The following is a 19,196-nucleotide window of genomic DNA, read 5'->3' as shown; positions in this document are numbered from 1 at the left end:
AGAGTCTTAGTCAATCAAAAAGCATGTTTTGTGTACCTGTTAGGTACTGAGTTAAAAAGATAAAATGAAACTGTCCTGGTCCTCAAAGTGCCTATACCCTATTGGGAGAAACAATGCGTATATGTCTAAGTAAATACAAAGTATGTACTTGGTAAATAAAGTAATTGGGGAGGAGCATAAATGGTAGAGGAGAGGGCTATCAATAAAGGCCAAATATAGGAGATTACCTGAGCTGAACTTTGAAAGAAGCTGGATATTCTAAAAGGCAGAATAAAGGAGGAAGGCAAAGGCGTGGTGATGAGAATTGGAATGTTTTGTATGAAGAACAGCAAGTATTCTGTTTTGACTGGATTGTAGAGTGAATGAAGGGGAATAACATATAGGAAGCCTGATGGTGACAGCTAGACTGTGAAAGGCTTTGAATGTCAAGGAAAAGAATTTGTATTTTATCCTGTAGATAGTATGGAGCCGCTAGAGCATTTTGATAAGGGAAGAACTGTGCTTTAGCAGTGTTGTATTGTCTTCAGTGGTAGTATCAAATTCAAATAGAAATGGGGGCTTCTAATCCATAGGTGAGGATCTCTGTGGACTGCATATTAAATTGGTTTTTAAATGTAATATTATCTATGTTTTATTGTATTTTTATTTATTTTATAAAATATTTCCCAGTTATGTGTTAATTTAATTTGAGATGTACTTGGGAGTATGGGGGGCTGAGTGTTTGACATCTCTGGTTTTGAGTACTGTATGTACCTGATTTCTTTGCCAGATACCTTTTTGAATATAATATATTTATATATTTCCCCTCATCTTGTAGCCACATGCACATGCACACAATCAAAAGGAGAGATGCACAAAATCTTTAATTTCTTACTGAGCAAGTCTTGGTAAATTGAAGAAGTATGAATAACAAACTCTTTCCCACTAATAATGAAAGGAAGAGTGCATATCTGCTGTTCACATCTCCATAATTTCCTCCCTGTCTTCATTTTCCCTTCCCCTTATTTTGGTGGTGAGGTATAGTTAAAAGAAGAGAAATTAGTCTTCTTTGCTTAATAGGAGAGAATGTATGATATAGTATCTATTGTTTTCTTTTTCTTAGCATGACAGTTTGCTCCAACATAATCACTGAAGAGAGGCTAAGTGGCCCCCATTGATATAAGCAAAATACTGAAAATTTAGATAAATGAATTTTTGTGTTGATTCCCACCTCTAGCTCTCTTGTTGACTGTAGGCAAACCATTTTACTTATCTCTTAGTTTTCACATCTGTATAGCTGGTTAAGGAGGAGTAGCCATCTCTTGTTTAGAGTTACAGAGAATTGTCACCCCCAAAATAAAAAGGCTTTTAAAATACTGAAAGTCTTAATGATAGCGATATTTTCTTGGACACTGAGCAGTTTGAGGGGTATTGCTAAAAATCTTGCACTATAGTGAAGCATTTAAAACATGCAATCCAATCTTAATGATTAGCGTTATTATGCAATCCCATACTGGTTTGTGCCTGGATTTCCTTGGATGAAATCAGTCCTGGGCAAATTATATTCATTACAGGCTGTGGTTATTTGGAATGGTGTCCATTAGGAAGAGAACAGAGGGTGTTAGAACAATTTCATTTAAAACAGAAGGGACAAACCATAAGATTGCCCAGGAAGAGTGCTGAAAGCCTACTTCATTGTAAATATAAATTTTCTGGATCTAATAAGGATTTCAGATCTGGTCACTTTATTTTTCCTGATATAAATTTACTTTGATTTTTCCTTCAGACATAATTTGGAAAATGGAAAGCAAACTTCAAAATTATGGAATGGAGTCTATTATCATAGTTAAAAATTTACTTCCTTCTACTTGATAATGAATAGTAATATGAGATTTTATTTGAAATGAAAGCTGGGTTTTCTATTCCTCATGCATTTTTATTGGTTTTAATGTTTACAGGTAGACTGTTCTTTTCTTTTAAGATTCCTTTGGTATCATTTGGTATCATTTGGTAGCAAATGAATTTAAAAAATACAAAGACTCTTCACAAGTTTGGCAAGCATTTCATCTAGGTGTACCCTTGCCAGCATTTTAAAATAATGCACCAATAGTATATCAACTGATTATAATTTTCCTTTTGTATTAAAAATTAGCACCATTTGAATACCTTAATTTAAATTTTTAGCTTTTCTTAGTGGATGGTAAAGGCAATTATTTTGAACAATAATACATTTGTACTCACAAGAAATATTCTATAGTAGACTATTTTCTTTATTGTGTCCCAGTTGACTGAAGAACATAGAGCAGAGAGGTCAAATATACAGCCCCAACCCCTCCAGCTCATAACATTTTTGATGTCCAAACAAGGTTAAAATGTAATTGGGAAGTATTTAACAAAATAAATAAAAACACAGTAAAACATAGCTAACGTTGTATTTTAAGACTAAGTCAATATGCAGCTTGCAAGGATCCTTATGTATAGATTAGTGGCCTTCACTTTTAATTGTGTTTGATAGCATTGATGTAGAGAATATAAGATTAAACTGGTTTGTCTTTTTTTTTAAATTGGAAGCGGGAGAACTTAATGGATGTGAATAAATCTAAGCAAATATGTTTATTTTCACTGAATAGGTTCTTATTCCCTAGTATGGCATTTTTAAAAATTCAGTTTTATTTTATTATCAGTTCCAAATTCTCTCTCTCCCTTTCCCCTACCCTTCCTTATCTGTTGAAAAGACAAGCAACACAAAAATCCTATACAACTATTTATAGGTAAGCAATTCACTTAAAAAGAAATCTTCTACATTAGCCATGCCAAAAAAAAATTGCTTTCAATCTGCCCTCTGAGTCTATCACTTCTCCATCTTGAGATGGATAGTATATTTCATCATGAGTCCACTGGAATTGTGGTTGGTCATTGTATTGATCAGAATTCCCAAGTCTTTCAGAGTTGTTTGTCTTTACGAAATTGTTGTTATTGTATAAATTATTCTCGTCCTGCTCATTTCATTTTTCTTCAGTTAATACAAGTCTTCTTAGGTATCTCTGAAAGCATAACTTTCATCCTTTCTTTGTAGCGTAGATTCCATCATATTTATAGACCGTAAGCTGTTCATCTATTTCCAGATTGATGGACACTCCCTTAATCTCCAATTCTTTTCCTCCACAAAAAGAGCTGCTATAAATATATTTATGCATATGAGTTTTTTCCCTTCTTTCTTTGATCTCTGAGTATAGACCTAGTAGTCCTATTGTTGGCTCAAAGGATGTGTTTGCAGACTTTAATAGTTTTTGAGCATAATTCCAAATTGCTTTTGGACTAGTTCACAGTGACAACAATAGTGCATTAATTTTCCTATTTTCCCACAGCACTTCCAGCATTTGTCATTTTTCTTTTTTGTCTTCTTAGCCAGTATGATAGGTGTGAGGTGGTAACTTTCTGTCATTTTGATTTGTATCCTTTTAATTATATGATTTAGAGCATTTAATAATTGTGTTCATGTTCATATAGTTCCTGTGTATCTTGACAGGTAGATTCCCAAGTATTTTAAACTGTTTGTAGTTATTTTACATGGATTTCTCTATTTTCTCTTCTGGGTTTTGTTGGCAACATACAGAAATACGTATGATTTCTGTGGGTTTATTTTGTATCCTGCAACTTTGCAGAAGTTGCTATTTGTTTCAATTTGTTTTTTAGCTGACTTTCTAGAGTTCTGAGAGTAAACCATCAAATCATCTGCAAAAGATGATAATTTTGTTTTCTTTGCCTATACTTATTCCTTTAATTTCTTTTTAAAAAAACCTTATGACTGTGATTAGCATTTCTATCACTTTTCAATACTAATGATGATAAGTGACAACCTTGATTTACCCTTGATTTTATTGTCTTGCCTCTTAGATGAATGCCGACTCTTGGTTTTAGGTAGATACATACCATTAGAGAAAGTTCCATTTAATCCTATGCTTCTAGTGTTGTGTTTTTTTTTTTTTTGTTTTGTTTTTTGTTTTTTGTTTTTTTTGGTTAAGGCAATTGGAGTTAAGTGACTTACCCAGGGTCCCACAGCTAGTAAGTGTCAAGTGTTGGTCCGAAGCCGGATTTGAACTCAGGTCCTCCTGGCTTCAGGGCTGGTGCTCTATCCACTACGCCACCTGGCTGCCCTGCTTGTAGTGTTTTTAACAGACATGAGTGTTCTATAGTGTCGAAATTATGAATTATGTTTATGATTTTTGCAACACTGAAATGAGGAAATATTTATTTTCTAACACTTTCTGTGGTATTAGAGTGGATTGTTATTTAAATGCTTGATAGAATTTGCTTGTAAATACAGCAGTCCTAGCTTTCTTTTTTCTTTGGAAGTTTATGGCTTATTCAGTTTCTTTTTCTATAATAGGGTAATTTAAGTATTCTATTTCGTGTTCTGTTAGTCTAGGGAATTTATATTTTTGTAAATAGTGATCTATTTCATTTAGTTCGTCAGTTTTATTGACATAGAGTTGGATGAAATAGTGCCTGATAATTTATTTCTCTTGATTGGTTATGAATTTACCATTTTCATTTTTGATACTGATAAATTTTTTTTTCTTTTGTTAAATCAGGTTAACATTAGCTAATATCTATTTTTTTTAAACTACTAGCTAAGGTCTTTTTTTTTTAAACTATGTATTTGCCTTCAATTTTGTTAATCTCTTTGATTTTTCAGGATTTTATTTTGGTCTTTATTTGGGGATTTTTAATTCATTAGTCTATTAAGGGTTTTTTTTTTTAGTTTTATGCCCAGTTTTTTGATCTGCTCTTTCTGTCTTATGTGGATGAAAGCATTTAGATATATAAATTTTCTCTTAAGTACTGTTTTGGCCATATGCCTCAAATTTTGGCTTGTTATCTCATTACTGTCATTCTCATTAATGAAAGTTTTGAATGTTTCTGTGATTTGTTCATTGACACTTCCATTCTTTTTTATTTTTTAGAGAAAGATTTGAAGTATGATATTTTATCATTATTATTATTATTTTTTGCAAGGCAATCAGGGTTAAGCAGCTTGCCCAGGGTCACACAACTAGTAACTGTCAAATGTTGGAGGTCACATTTGAACTCAGATCCTTCTGTCTCCAGGACTGGCACTCTATCCACTGTACAACCTATCTGTCCTCACCCATCCATTTTTTTAGGATTATTATTTAGTTTACAATTAAATTTTAATCTTTGCCTCAAAGGCCCTTTGTTGATTGTAATTTTTATTGCATTATGATTGGTAATGCTACATTTAATATTTCTACTTTTCTGCATATGTTTGTGAGTTTTGTTTTTTATTTTTTTGCCCTAATACATGGTCAGTTTTTATGAAGGTGCCCTTAACACCTTGGAAAAGGTATTATTACTTTCTATTCCCATTCAACATTCCTCAGAGTTCTATCATATCTAACTACTTATTCTCAAATTCTATTCACATTCTTCATTTCTTTTTTGTTTCTTTTTTGGATAGATTTATCTACTTCTGAGAGGGCTAAATTAAGGTACCCCACTATTTTATTTTATTCTATTTATTTATTTTTTAGCTTTAATTCAGTATTTTATTTTACCCCAGTTACATGTAAAGACAATTTTTAATATTCGTTTTTAAAACTTTGAGTTCCAAATTCTTCCCCCTCTTCCCTTCCCACCCCCCCTGCCCATTGAGAAGGCAAGCAATTCAATATAGGTTATACATGTGTAGAAATGCAAAATATATCCATAATAGTCATGTTGTTAAAGAAAACAAAGACAAAAAAAACCCTCAAAAAAATAAAGTAAAAAAAAAGTATGCTTCAATTTGTATTCAGACACCATCAGTTTTTTATATGGGGATGGATAGCATTTTTCATCATAAGTCCTTCAGAATTGTCTTGGATCATTGTATTGCTGAGAATAGCTAAGTCATTCACAGCCAGTCATCTCAAAAGTATTGCTGTTACTTTGTACACAGTACATTTCACTTTGCATCAGCCCACACAAATCTTTCCAGATTTTTCTGAGAGCATCCTGCTCATCATTTCTTATAGTACAATAGTATTCCATCATAATCACACCCTGCAACTTGTTCAGCCATTCCCCAGTTGATGGGCATCCCCTCATTTTCCAATTCTTTACCCCCAGAAAAGAGCTGCTATAAATGTTTCTGTACATATAGGTCCTTTTCCTTTTTTGTTTTTTTATCTCTTTTGGGATATAGACCTAGTAGTGGTATTGCTGGTATGCCTGGTTTTATAGCCCTTTTTGGACATAGTTCCAAATTGCTCTACAGAATGGTTAAATCAGTTCACAACTCTACGAAAGATGCATTAATGTCTCATTTTTCCTATATCCCCTCCAGAATTTTTCATTTACCTTTTCTGTCCTATTAGCCAATTTAATAGGTATGAGGTAGTACCTCAGAATTGTTTTAATTTACGTTTCTTCTATCAGTAGTGAGTTAGAGTATTTTTTCATATGGCTATAGATAGCTTTGATTACTTCATCTGAAAACTGATCGTATATTTTGATTATTTGTCAATTGGGGAATGGCTCTTATTTTTATAAATTTTATAACTATATATTATAAATAAATTTTATAAATCTATATTATAAATAAATTATATATGTAGAGAAAGAGAAAGAGAGAGACTCAGTTCTCTATATATTTGAGAAATAAGGCCTTTATCATAGAAATTTACTTCAAAAATTTTTTTCAGAGTTACTATTGCTAACTGTATTTCCCTCCATCTCTCCCCCCATGTATTCTATTCTCTCTGTCCTTTCACCCTGTCCCTCATCAGAAGTGTTTTCTTTCTGAGTACCCCCTCCTCTATTCTGCCCTCCCTTCTATCACCCTCCCCCCCATCCCTTTCCTCTCCTACTTTCCTGTAGGGTAAGATAGATTTCTATACCCAATTGCATCTGTATGTTATTCCCTCTTTGAGTCAATCCTGGTGAGAGTAAGGTTCACTTACTCCCCTTACCTTCCCCCGCTTCCCCTCCACTGTAAAAGTTTTTTCTTGCCTCTTTTATGTGAGATAATTTACTCCATTCTACCTCTCCCTTTCTTTTCCTCCCAGTACATTCTTCTCTCACCCCTTTTATTTTTTAGATATCATTCATTCATATTCAACTCACAGCTATGCCCTCTGTCTATATATACTCCTTCTAACTACCTTAATAATGAGAAAGGTTTTATGAGTTACAACCATCATCTTCTCGTGTTGGAATCCAAACAGTTTAAACTTAAGTCCCTTATGATTTCCCTTTCCTGTTTATCTTTTTTTTTCTTCTCTTGAGTCTTGTATTTGAAAGTCAAATTTTCCATTCAGCTCTTGTGTTTTCATCAAGAATGCTTGAAAGTCCTCTATCTCATTGCATGGCTATTTTTTCCCATGAAGGATTGCACTCAGTTTTGTTGGGTAGGTGATTCTTGGCTTTAATCCTAGCTCCTTTGCCCTGCAAAATATCATCTTCCGAGCCCACTGATCCCTTAATGTAGAAGCTGCTAAATCTTGTGTTATCCTGATTGTGTTTCCACAGTACTTGAATTGTTTCTTTCTGGCTGCTTGCAGTATTTTCTCCTTGACCCCCTGGGAACTCTGGAATTTGGCTGTGATATACCTGGCAGTTTTTATTTTGGGATCTCTTTCTGGAGTTGATTGATGGACTCTTTCAATTTCTATTTTACCTTCTGGTTCTAGAATCTCAGGGTAGTTTTCCCTGATAATTTCTTGAAAGATGATGTCTATGCTCTTTTTTTGATTATGGCTTTCAGGTAGTCCAATAATTTTTAAATTCTCTCTCCTGGATCTGTTTTCCAGGTCAGTTGTTTTTCTAGTGAGATATTTCACATGGTCTTTTATTTTTTTATTCATTTGGTTTTGTTTTATTGTTTCTTGATTTCTCATAAAGTGATCAGCTTCTATTTGCTTCATTCAGATTTTTAAGGAATTATTTTCTTTATTGGACTTTTGTGCCCCCCACCCCCATTTGGCCAATTCTGCTTTTTAAGGCATTCTTTTTCTCATTGGCTTTTTGGACCTCTTTTACTGTTTGGTCTAGTCTGTTTTTTAAGGTGTTATTTTCTTCAGTATTTTTTTTGCGTGTGTCTCCTTTACCAAGCTGTTGACCCCCTTTTTTTTTAAATTTTTTGACTAGGCAATGGGGTTAAGTGATTTGCCCAGGGTCAAAGCTAGTAAGTGTCGAGTGTTTGAGGCCAGATTTGAACTCAGGTCCTCTTGACCCCAGGGCTGGTGCTCTATCCACTGCACTACCTAGCTGCCCCTGTTGACTCTTTTCTCATGATTTTCTTGCATCATTCTCATTTCTCTTCCCAATTTGTCCTCTACTTCTCTTAGTTGATTTTCAAAATCCTTTTTGAACTCTTCCATGACTGGAGAACAATTCATATATTTCTTGAAGGCTTTGAACGTAACAGCTTTGGCTTCGTTGTCTTCTGAGTGTGTGTTTTGATCTTCCTCGTTACCATAATAACTTTCTATATTCAGTTTTTTTATTTCATTGTTTGTTCATTTTCCCCATTCTATTACTTGATTTTTAACTCTTTGTTAAGGTAGGGCTCTGTTTCCAGGGCGGAGAGTTCACTGTCCCAAATTTTGGGAGTTTTGTATAACTGTTTTCAGAGATACTTCTAGGGACCTGTAAGTTTTCAGTTCTTCCAAGGTGTTATGATCTAAGGAGAGTTGTTCACTACTGTCCTGGCCTGTGCTCTTGTCTGTGAGCGACCACAAGCATTCTTTTCTGCCCTGGGGTAAAGGATGGTCCTCCTTCACTGCTATAGCAAGCTTTGCTATGCTAGTGCTCCTCATCGCCCTGGGACTGCCTCCCAGGACTGTGACCCAGATCTGAGTATGGGCAAAGCAATAGGGTCTTGCCTCAGTGCTAGCAAAATATGTGATCTTCTTCTGCCCAGTTGCTCAACCCCTCTACCATCTGTGTGCTGAGAGTTCTGGAAGCAGCTGCTGCTGTTGCTGATTCAGTCACCCAAGGCTTGCTCCTGGTTTTCTGTGGCTGGGGCTGTGCTGGCATGGATTGTGCTGGACTGTGCTTCACTCTCACATGCAGGTGTAGCAGACCTTTCCTGCCAACCTTCCAAGTTGTCTTGGGCTGGAAATTTGTTTCACTCCTTCCTTTTGTGTGTTCTGCTACTCTAGGATTTATTTAGAGTCATTTTCAAAAGGTATTTGGATGGGTTTTGTGGAGAGCTCAGGCAAGTCCCTGCCTTTACTCCGCCATCTTGGGTCTGCCTCCTGCTCCCCCACTATTTTAGCTTTATTGTTAATTTCCATGACTCATTTAACTTTTAAGAATTTTGATACTGTGCCATTTGGTTCATATATATTTACTATTGATATTAATTCATTTTCTCTGATACTTTTAGCAAAATGTAGTTTCCCTATCTATCTTTATTAATCAGGTCTGTTTTTTGCTTTTGCTTTATCTGAAATCATGCTTGCTACCCCTGCCTTTTTCACTTCAGCTGAAGCATAATAGATTTTGCTGTAGCCTCTTATTTTAATTCTGTGTCTTTTCTATTTCATTTCTATTACTTGTAAACAACATATTGTATTATGTTTTCTAATCCTTTGTATTATCTTACTGTGTTTATGGGTGAGTTCATCCCATTGACATTCACAGTTATGATGGCTAATTATGTGTTTCCCTCCGTACTATTCTATTACACTTTTCTTTTTTTTTCCTAGTATCTCTTTAAGAGTTTGTTTTACTTATGAAAAATTCTTGCCTTAATCTACTCTCTGTCTTCCTGTTGGGTGAAATATATTTCTGTGCCTAATTCTCTGTGTGTGTTTGTGTGTGTGTGTGTGTGAGTGTGTGTGTGTATGTGTTCTCTCTCTCTCTCTCTCTTACACCCACACACACCCACACCCAAACACACATTCTTCCCTCATTTGGCCACTTTAGAGAAGTTCTAGTGTCACCCATTATCTCCCTGTCCTGATCCTGTGACTCCTTCCTTGTCCTATAGAAAGAATTTTGCTTGTCATCACCATTCACATAAGACAATTTTCCCCATCTTTCCTCCCCCTTCTCCCAGTGGAGTCTTCTTCCCAAAACTTTTCGTTCTTCTTTTAAGATAATTAGAATATGACAAGATTATCCCCAAGCCCTCTGTATAATTAGACTCTTTGTTGATTATGGAAAAAATGTGATTTTGTAGATGAAAATGCTGCTTTAAAGCCTTTCTCCAAAAAAATATTTCCCCACTACACATCAAAATAATTCACTATTACTTTAAAAACATAACAGCGGTAATGACCCTGTTCAGTAATGATATATATCAGGCAAGGCATAAAATAGGGAGATGCATGTTCCCAAAAGTGTTTGCTACTGTGATATATGAAATTCAGTCTAAAGTAAGTCAGAGTTGAAAAGAACTGTTTGAATCACTGGATGATTAGGTCCTCCAGATGCTTCTGTTTTCAGAGGATGTTATAGGGGTTCTTTCAAGTCTCAGACCACTGTGGATCCTCATGTAAGAGATTCATAATCATTCAAAAGAATTTGGCCTGACCATTTACAGGAAAGAACAAATAGATGAAGAATGTCTGTCATATTCAGTCAGATAAACAACTCGTAGATAGATAGATCAGAGATATGAAGTGCAAATGGACAAATTGTACCCATAATTAGATGGGAGGAAGAGAGTGGCCTTCAGGATATTGCTAAGGTCCCTTTGTGTTAATAAGCTATTTTGCTGATGCTGTTATATGGCAGTGAGATATGGAATACCGTAGTCTCCAAATTATTAAAAATAAAGATCACACAGAGGCTGCTGAGAAGGCCTATAGTATGGAATGTGCACTAGAAGGATCATGTAATCAATGAAGAACTTTAAAGAAAAGGAGTAAAAGTTGTCATCCAAGAAATGAATTCTAGGAAGAAAAAATGGGCTGGTCATATGTTGAGAGAAAGACAGTGGTAGACAGCTTGAGTGTTCAACTGCTTTGTTTTTGATATCACGAAGAGTAGATGTTCTTCTGGGCATTGAGCGGACCCCGTATGCTGAACTCTTGGGAGGATATGGATAGCAGTGGCTCAGAATGGGGAGGATTGATGGACTTTGATCAGAATCAGCAGAGAAAGCATTCACATCCCTGAGTTTGCAGATCCTTTGGAGTGTTTGAAGTATAATTCTTTGGTGTCTCGCATGCTCTGCATGATTGGATGTTGGTACTATTCCAAGCCAAGTGCAGAGGAGATAATGGTGTTTTTTTTTCCTTGTGGCTGTTGTGAATGTTTTGCATCTATAAAGGCATACTGTCAGCTTATAAAATCTCCTTAAAGTAGTTATACTTTGAATTACAGAAACTGAACTTGTTTAAAAGTCTACTTAACCTTCATAACAAGTTTATTATAATTAAACAAAAATAATTTAATATGGGTATGTTGAGTAAGAGAAATAGATATTAACTTTTGCCGTTAAGTAACTTGAAGACTAATGGGGAAAAGAGTAGTAAAGGAGAAAAGAAAGGGCAAACCTCACTGTGGTTGTAGTATCTGAATACTTGAGTGAAAATACTGTCTGCCTACTTATTCCCTTCCCTTTTTGGAGTCAGTGCTCAGTCAGTCATCTATCATTTATTAAACTCATGGACTTGGCACATCTACTCTGAGAGGTAACTACATGAATCAGTGGTGCTTAGAGTTGTGAGCTCCTAGTTGTGACTCAGAATTCTAGCTTTATCTACATAGTGGTGATATATATGCCTCAGAAGCCAAGATTGATAGAATGTAGAAGCTATTATACTGATTCTCATCAGTCATTTAACAAGCATTTTTTAAGTACCTATATGTGTCATACTACTCTAGGGGTTGGGGATACAAATACAATTGATGAACCAATTCTTTTCTCTCCAGGAGCTTTCATCTGAATGGTGAAGATGAGTATACATATAAGTATATACAGAATAAATAAAAATAAGATAAATACGAAGTAGTTAAATACAAGGGTATTTGGGTGGGAGGCCACTAGCAGTTGGGGGAAATCAAGAAAGGATTCATATAAAAAAATTGAAGGAAGATAGGGGCTATTAGAGGTGGAGGTGAGGAAGGGGTGCATTTGAGACCATGAGGAATGGCCAGTACAAAGGCACAGAAATAGGAAGTGGCATATTGAGTGTGAGGAACAAAGAGAAAAGCAAAGATTGTGAAGGAGATAGTGTGCAGTGAGACTAGCAGGGTAAGTTGAAGCCAGATTGTGAAGATCTTTAAGAGAGGAGGTTATATTTGGTCCTAGAGGTAATAAGGAACCATTGGAGTTTATTGAATAAGGGTCAGATTTATTTTTAAGGAAAATAATTTTGTCAGCTGAGGCAGGATAAATTGGGGTGGAGTAAGACTTGTTCTAGGGAGACCAAATAAGACATTGCAATAATCTAGGCAAGAAATGATCAGAGCCTGAATTAAGGTGATGGCTCTGGGTAGAGAGAGAGGGTTGGATGTTATGGAAAAAGAAATGGCAAGATTTGACAACTTGTCATGGAGTGAGGGAGATAATACCCACAACTACAGACTTGAGATGTTTGGAAGAGAGGTGAAGGTAAATTCTGTTTTGGACATGGTAAATTTGTGATGTTTCTGGGACATCCAGTCTGAAATGTCCAATAGGCAATTGGTGTTGTGGTATTGAAGCCCAGGATTGAGATGGTGGCTGGACATACACATTTATGAATCAATAATTGACCCCTGGGAGCTAATGACATCACCAAGAGAAAGCGTAGTGGGCACAGGACCGAGCCAGGAATGTGACGTAGAGGCTGTCCAGAGAAATCAGAGAAGGTAAAAATTGGGAAAAGATCACCATCAAATAGGGGTAGTTAAAACATCACTGTAGGAAAGGGCACAGTCAGTTGAATGAGGAGGTCAAACACTGGATTAAAGGATTGATAAGTGAGAGAAGAGGATGTGGAAGGAACAATGTAGACAGATTTTTCAAAGAGTTTGGCTGAAGAAGGGAGGAGAGAGAATGTCTGACAGTTTAATGGGATGGTAGGGTTTAGTTAAGGTATTTTAAGGATTGAGGAGAATTGGGCATGTTTAGGGTTTGCTAGGTGATACAGTAGATAGAGCATTGGGCTTGGAATCAGGAAAACTCATCTTCATGATTTCAAATCTGACCTTAGACACTTATTAGCTGTGTGACCCTGGGTAAGTCATTTAATGCTGTTTGCTTCATTTTCTTCAACTGTAAAATGAGCTGGAAAAGGAAATGGCAAACCACTCCAGTATCTCTGCCAAGAAAACCTCAAGCGGGGTCATCAAGAATTTGACACAATTGAAATGACACAACAATAACAAAAGGCCTGTTTGAAGACAGTAGAGGAGTAGAGAACTAGTGGGAGGATACAGTCTGCTGAAGAAAATGAGAGGTGATGGGATCAAGGACATATGTAGATGAATTGTCCTTGGTACTGAGAGGAGAATATAGTGGAATGGGGGAGGTGTTGTCAGGATGGTTTGAGATGAAAAGAAAGAGAAGAGGGAGATCAGGGTGAATGGCTTCAATTTTCTTAGTAGAGTAAGAGGCAAGATCCTTGGATGAGAAAGGGCAGGAAGGGTGTCCATTCTGTTCCATGAAGAAACCTGGTCAGGGATCACATGGTTCAGCTTTGATCCCTTGGCCCTTGCTTTCCATCAAGGCCTAGACGAACTGGCTGGGTAGATGTAGTTGCCTGGAGCCTAGACATAGAGTTGGTTCCAGCTCACCTCTAAGGTAGCCCTAACCCAGTTCCCAGTGCCTACCCTGGAAAGGGAGCAGTACCCTCTTGGTTTATTGATGTGAAGGAATATGTCATACAGAGGCACCACACTGACCACACACACACACACACACACACACACACAGCAGAGATAATCATAGAGTTCATCATAGAATGCCAGATGAATCAGACTTTTTACAGTAAAATTTTCTTCTCATTTCCCTCCTCTGTTACTCTGGTTAGTGAGTAGCAAAATTGATCAAAGGGAAGAACCGAAAATACTTGATTATAGAGTATTTGTGCTTATCTCAAAGCATCCAATTCTGTTACTTGAGACATTTGCTAAGCTCTTACATGTACAGAATACTCTGCTGAGCTCTGGGGGAACTATAAAACTTGGGAAAAACATAGTCCTTGCCCTTATAGAGTTTTATGGTCAAATATAGGAACATGTGACATACACAAGTAATAATAAAAATCATGTAAGTACATAAGAGAATAATTAGTATTTTATGTAACTAAAATTTGCAAAAGCACTGGCTGTGAAAAGAAAGAACGGGAAAGGATGGTAACTTGAGGAGATGGGAGATTTAAAGTGAAGTTTTTTGCTTTTTTTTTTTTTTTAAGAATGGGGGTTATCTGGATGTGTTTATAATACTGTTGTTAACCCATTTAATTATGTACTACTCTGTACCTTTTAACTCTGTACTCCCTTGTCTTGTTGTTCATGACTTGTCAAATTTCCACCCTGATTTATTCCTACCCTAGTTTATCATATGCTGCCTTCAGTCTTACTTATGTACTACTGAATGCTGATGAAGTCATACAACTTTGCCTTACAACCTTGTTTTCCAATCTCAAATGGGTCCTTGCTTCAATATGGAAGTTTTTTCCCTCTTCCTTAACTGATTCTCTAGCACATTCCCTACAGCAGCAGTTTTAAATATTCTCAAACTCTACATATTACCCTGTCTTGCCTCCCTTTTAGCAGAGAAAGTCATTCTTTACTGATAAAAGAGGCCATCTGTTGTGAGCTGACTTTTTTCCTTGATTCCATACCTTAAACCCATCTAAGTTGGCCTGCGTTCCCTTTGTCTTTGCTGTAGTCTCTGACAAAGAAGTGAACTTTTTCAGGAGTTTGCCTCTTCAGTGAGTCTTTTTTTCTCTACCTTTCTGCTATTTAGAATTTTTTCTTATTTCCTGACGCTTTCCTATTGCTTTGTAATTGCCAGAGTCTACTCCAGTCTTAAAAGGGAAAAAAAAACAAAAACAAAAACCAAAAAGCCTTTAATTAGTTCTGGCAATTCTTCAAGCTCTTATCTTATATCTTGCTAGCCATATAGCTAGAAAAAGTCATTGATTCATGTGACTTCCACTTTCTTACTTGAAAGGTGTCATGTGACATAGTAGATAGAATCAGGAAGGGACTTGGAATCAGGAAGACCTGGGTTTGAATTCTGCCTTAACTACTTAATATTATACCCCCTCATTATACATTATACTTAGCATTATACCCGTGGGAATGTCACTTAATCTCTATCATCTGTAAAATGGGGATAACAGTGAAACTTTGCAGAAATTTTGTGAGGATCCTATGAGATACTGTAGGTAAAACCTTAAAATGCTGCATAAATGCGGGCTTTTTTAGTTTTACCACTACTTCTTCTATTCATGCTTCTACTCCCACCATCGCTGCCATTTTCCCCCATTTTCTTGTTAGCCCCTTGAAATTTGGCTTCTGATCTTATCCCTTGAAAGTAGTTGTTTCCCCTAAATTTACCAACAATCTTTAAACCATTGAATCAATGGATTATTCTTTTTATCTTGTGGAAGTTTTTGGCACTGGATTCTCCTGAATGTTCTCACCCTTGGTTTTCATGGCCGTATTCTCTTGTGATTCTCCTCTGACCTTGCTGAGTACTTCTCATCAGTGTTCCTTGCTGGATTGAACAGTCTATCTGTTGCCCTATTTCTATAGGTGTCCTTAAGGGTTTTTCCTCAGCCCCCTTTACTTTCTGCGCTCCCCATCTTAACAGAGTTCTGGTCCCAGATGTTTTGTCCGCATCTTAAATTCACACTATTCAAAATTAAACTCATCTAATTCCATAAGCTGTTCTCTCCTCCATACTTCTCTTTTTCTGTTGAAAGTCTTTATACTTCCAATCACCCAACTCCAGAGGCATCCTTGACTTTTCCCTCTTAATCCTCACATTCAGTTTCCAAATCTTGTCACTTCTATCTCCATAGCATCTCTCTTTTTTATCCATTTTTCTCCTCTCACATAGCTACAATCCTTTATATTTCTCATGTGTTCTGTTGCATAAGCCTAATTGGTCTGTGCTCTTCCATTCTGTTATCCACACAGTTGCCAAAATAATTTTTCTGAAACACAGGTTTGACTATGTTACCTTTGTATTTAAAAAAAAAAATTCAGGTGTTCTTTGTTGCTTCTGTAAAAAAAACCCACTAACTTCTCAACCTGGCATTTTATATTTTCTCTGCCTGTGGCCTCCCTTTCCCAACTTATTCTACATCACTACGATTGACCCTATATTACAGTGAAACTTGATTACTGGGACAGGCCATTTTCTATTTCTGGAATGTTCTGCCTCTTTACCTCTGTGAATCCTTAAGTTCCTCCAGGTATTGGCTCAAGTGCTTCCTTCTTATCTGTCAGTGCTCTTTTCTCCCTAGATTATCTTCTATTTACTAACCTTTTTTTTTTTTTGGTGAGGCAGTTGGGGTCAAATGACTTATCTAGGGTCACACAGCTAGTAAGTGTCAAGTGTCTGAGGCTGGATTTGAACTCAGGTCCTCCTGACTCCAAGGCCGGAGCTTTATCCACTGCGCCACCTAGCTGCCCCACTAACCTTTTTTATGTGCTGCATCTTCCAGTATTATGTAAACTTCTTGAAGATAGAACTTGTTTCTTTTCATATTTTTATGTCTTTGTATACCAGCTGGTGGCTAGCATAATGCCTTGCGTATAGAAGGCCATTAATCGATGTTTTTTGGAAATTGCAAACATGTATAGTTGAGTCCCAAATACATATATCATGGTAGATGATTATGTATTAGTCTCATTATTATTTCGTCTCAATTGTAGTAATTGTAAATTTCCTTCAAACCCATTTATTTGTAACCTAATGTTCTCTGACTAACCTCTTTTTAGACTTGAGGATATGGATCCACATAGAGTTTGAGTAACTTGGCCTATGCCATAGAATAATTTTATTAAATATTATTTATTATTAATTACAAATAGATAATTATACATTTATATATATATTTAGTAAATCCTTTTACTTTCTATTAATTATAACTTAAAATAGCAATGTAATATAAATTCATTTTGTTAAGAGCAGTATCATACAAATTAAAGTTTATTTTTAAAATGAAGAAATCATGGCATAGGGAAATGTGATTCATCCAAAGTCAAGGCCATATTTAATACCAAAGGTATGGGATTTGGTGATGTATGGAATGCATTGGGAGGCAGTGTTGTGGAGCGGTTAGAGTGGCAGCCTTGAAGCTAGGAAGGTAAGGGTTCAAGTCTCACCCCTGAATATACTAGCTATGTAATTCTGGGCAAATCCCTTAACTTCTCAGTGCTGTCTAAAGTTCTAAGTGGCAGAGAAGGTGACTGGAAGAATAAGTAAATATTATATGTCTAATAGTTCCTCTAATAGTTCCTGTCCTCATTTAAGGAAATGAGGTTGGAAGAATAAGTAAATATTATATGTCTAATAGTTCCTGTCCTCATTTAAGGAAATGAGGTTGGAAGTTTCTGACCCTTTCAGTATGCCATGAATAATTTCATCTTCTCACAGCAATGAGACTGCAGCTGTAGTCAGTCTCAGCAATATTAAATGTCTTGTAGTCTTTAAAAAAGAATAGTAGACATTTGATCTCTGTAACTTACATTGTAAAGTACTTCCTTGAAATCCTTGCAAGGAGATGGTTGAAACAGAACTTTTCCATCCACATTAGAGTCTATAAAAAATCATAGTAACTATGACTTCTCAGGACTTACATTTTCCTTTTGTTATTTTCTTCTCACTCTAATTAGGTTTTGCTCATACGCAGAGCAGACCAATCTGAGAGATAATGACTAGCATTAAAATAATACAAAAATGGTTCCATACTTTGGCATGTTTCTGGTAAGAATAAAAACAGTATTCACAACTAATAAGACCTGGGGAAAATCTGTACAATTATCTTTTTAAGTAAGCATTTGATTGAAGAGTAGTCATTTACTGAAGGCTTGCCTAAAGATTAAGAGATTTTTGCAATTTTTCTCTGCTTTATTGCTGACTTGCTGAGCAGGCTTCCATGCCACTGTATACCTCTGTTTGTCCCAAAAGTAATATGGGAATAATAACATCTGCTCTTGACATACCTTTTCAAAATAGTGAAGATTAATGAGAAGATGGTGATTGGAACTTATGGGTCAGAAATTCTGAGTGTGATCTTTCCTTAGAGAATTAGTTTTGTGCAAAGGACTCTATAAACTATTTTTAGACTATTCTGAACATCTTGTGCTAAGTTTATATTCTTGGGAGTTTAACAAACCAAAAAAAAGTAGTGAGATCTGATTGGTTTTCTTTCTATACAATAAAAATATTTTGTGGTTACAAAATTCCTTTATATGTGTTATTTAAGAAATGAACTGCAAGACAGGATTCCACAGAAAACTAAAATTTGCCATCATTATTAGAAAAAGATACCATATGAAATGTTGCTTCAAGAGACCATATAGTTCATCCTTTTGAGAGGCACATGACCTTTTTAGGATTGCTATGTGTTTTCTTTTTAAAAAGATCATCTAGAGAAGAAAATTCCAAATTCTTTACAACTGAATTAGTGTTTCATGGTTTCTTTTTTTTTTCATGGTTTCTTAATTACCAACTCTCAAAGAGAAGCGTGTGGGTGTAATATTATCAGCAGATTGGACAAGATGTCCTCTCAGATCCCTTCCAACTCCAAAATTCTGTGATTCTATGACTGAGCTATTTAAATGAGTTAGTTGCATGATTAATATTATTTGGTATAGCTAAACCCCTGTTGGGATATTAGCTTATTACTGAGGCTATATATTGTATTTTTGAATATATATATGCATGTATTATACATGTTATGCATATACACATACACACATGTTTATATATATGTATATCATGTATACAAATATATTTTCTTTTTTTCCAGCTTTCAAAGCTTGAAAAACAGCAGCAGAGAAAAGAAAAGACCAGAGCAAAGGGATCGTCTGAGTCAAGTAAAGAAAGAAATGTCTCTCGCAAGGATGACCCCAGTGCTAGCAGTGGGGCAGAGGGTGATGTATCCTCTGAAAGAGAACCATGATCAAGAAAATACTGATTTCAGGTAGGTATCTCCAATTTCTTACATTCCATAGGCATAATAATAAAGATTACAGACCTTTCATTTTTCTTACTTACCCAATCGTAAGAAAAAATGTTTTATAGA

General features: G+C 35.8%; 1 protein-coding gene across 1 annotated transcript in view; it reads left to right on the top strand.

The window, feature by feature from the left end:
- DTD1 (D-tyrosyl-tRNA deacylase 1) overlaps nt 1-19,196 on the top strand; it is a 233,718-nt gene that overhangs the window by 180,920 nt on the left and 33,602 nt on the right. Inside the window, exon 5 of the mRNA XM_027840346.1 lies at nt 18,921-19,094. Coding sequence (XP_027696147.1) covers nt 18,921-19,073 — 153 coding nt within the window. The 3' untranslated portion in view covers nt 19,074-19,094. The remainder of the gene's footprint in view (nt 1-18,920; nt 19,095-19,196) is intronic.

The sequence above is a fragment of the Vombatus ursinus genome, unplaced genomic scaffold (assembly GCF_900497805.2).
Source record: "Vombatus ursinus unplaced genomic scaffold, bare-nosed wombat genome assembly UNPS02014841.1, whole genome shotgun sequence".
Classification (NCBI taxonomy): Eukaryota; Metazoa; Chordata; class Mammalia; order Diprotodontia; family Vombatidae; genus Vombatus; species Vombatus ursinus.
The sequence above is the reverse complement of the archived record's forward strand: the minus strand, read 5'-3'. Positions and strand labels throughout refer to the sequence as shown.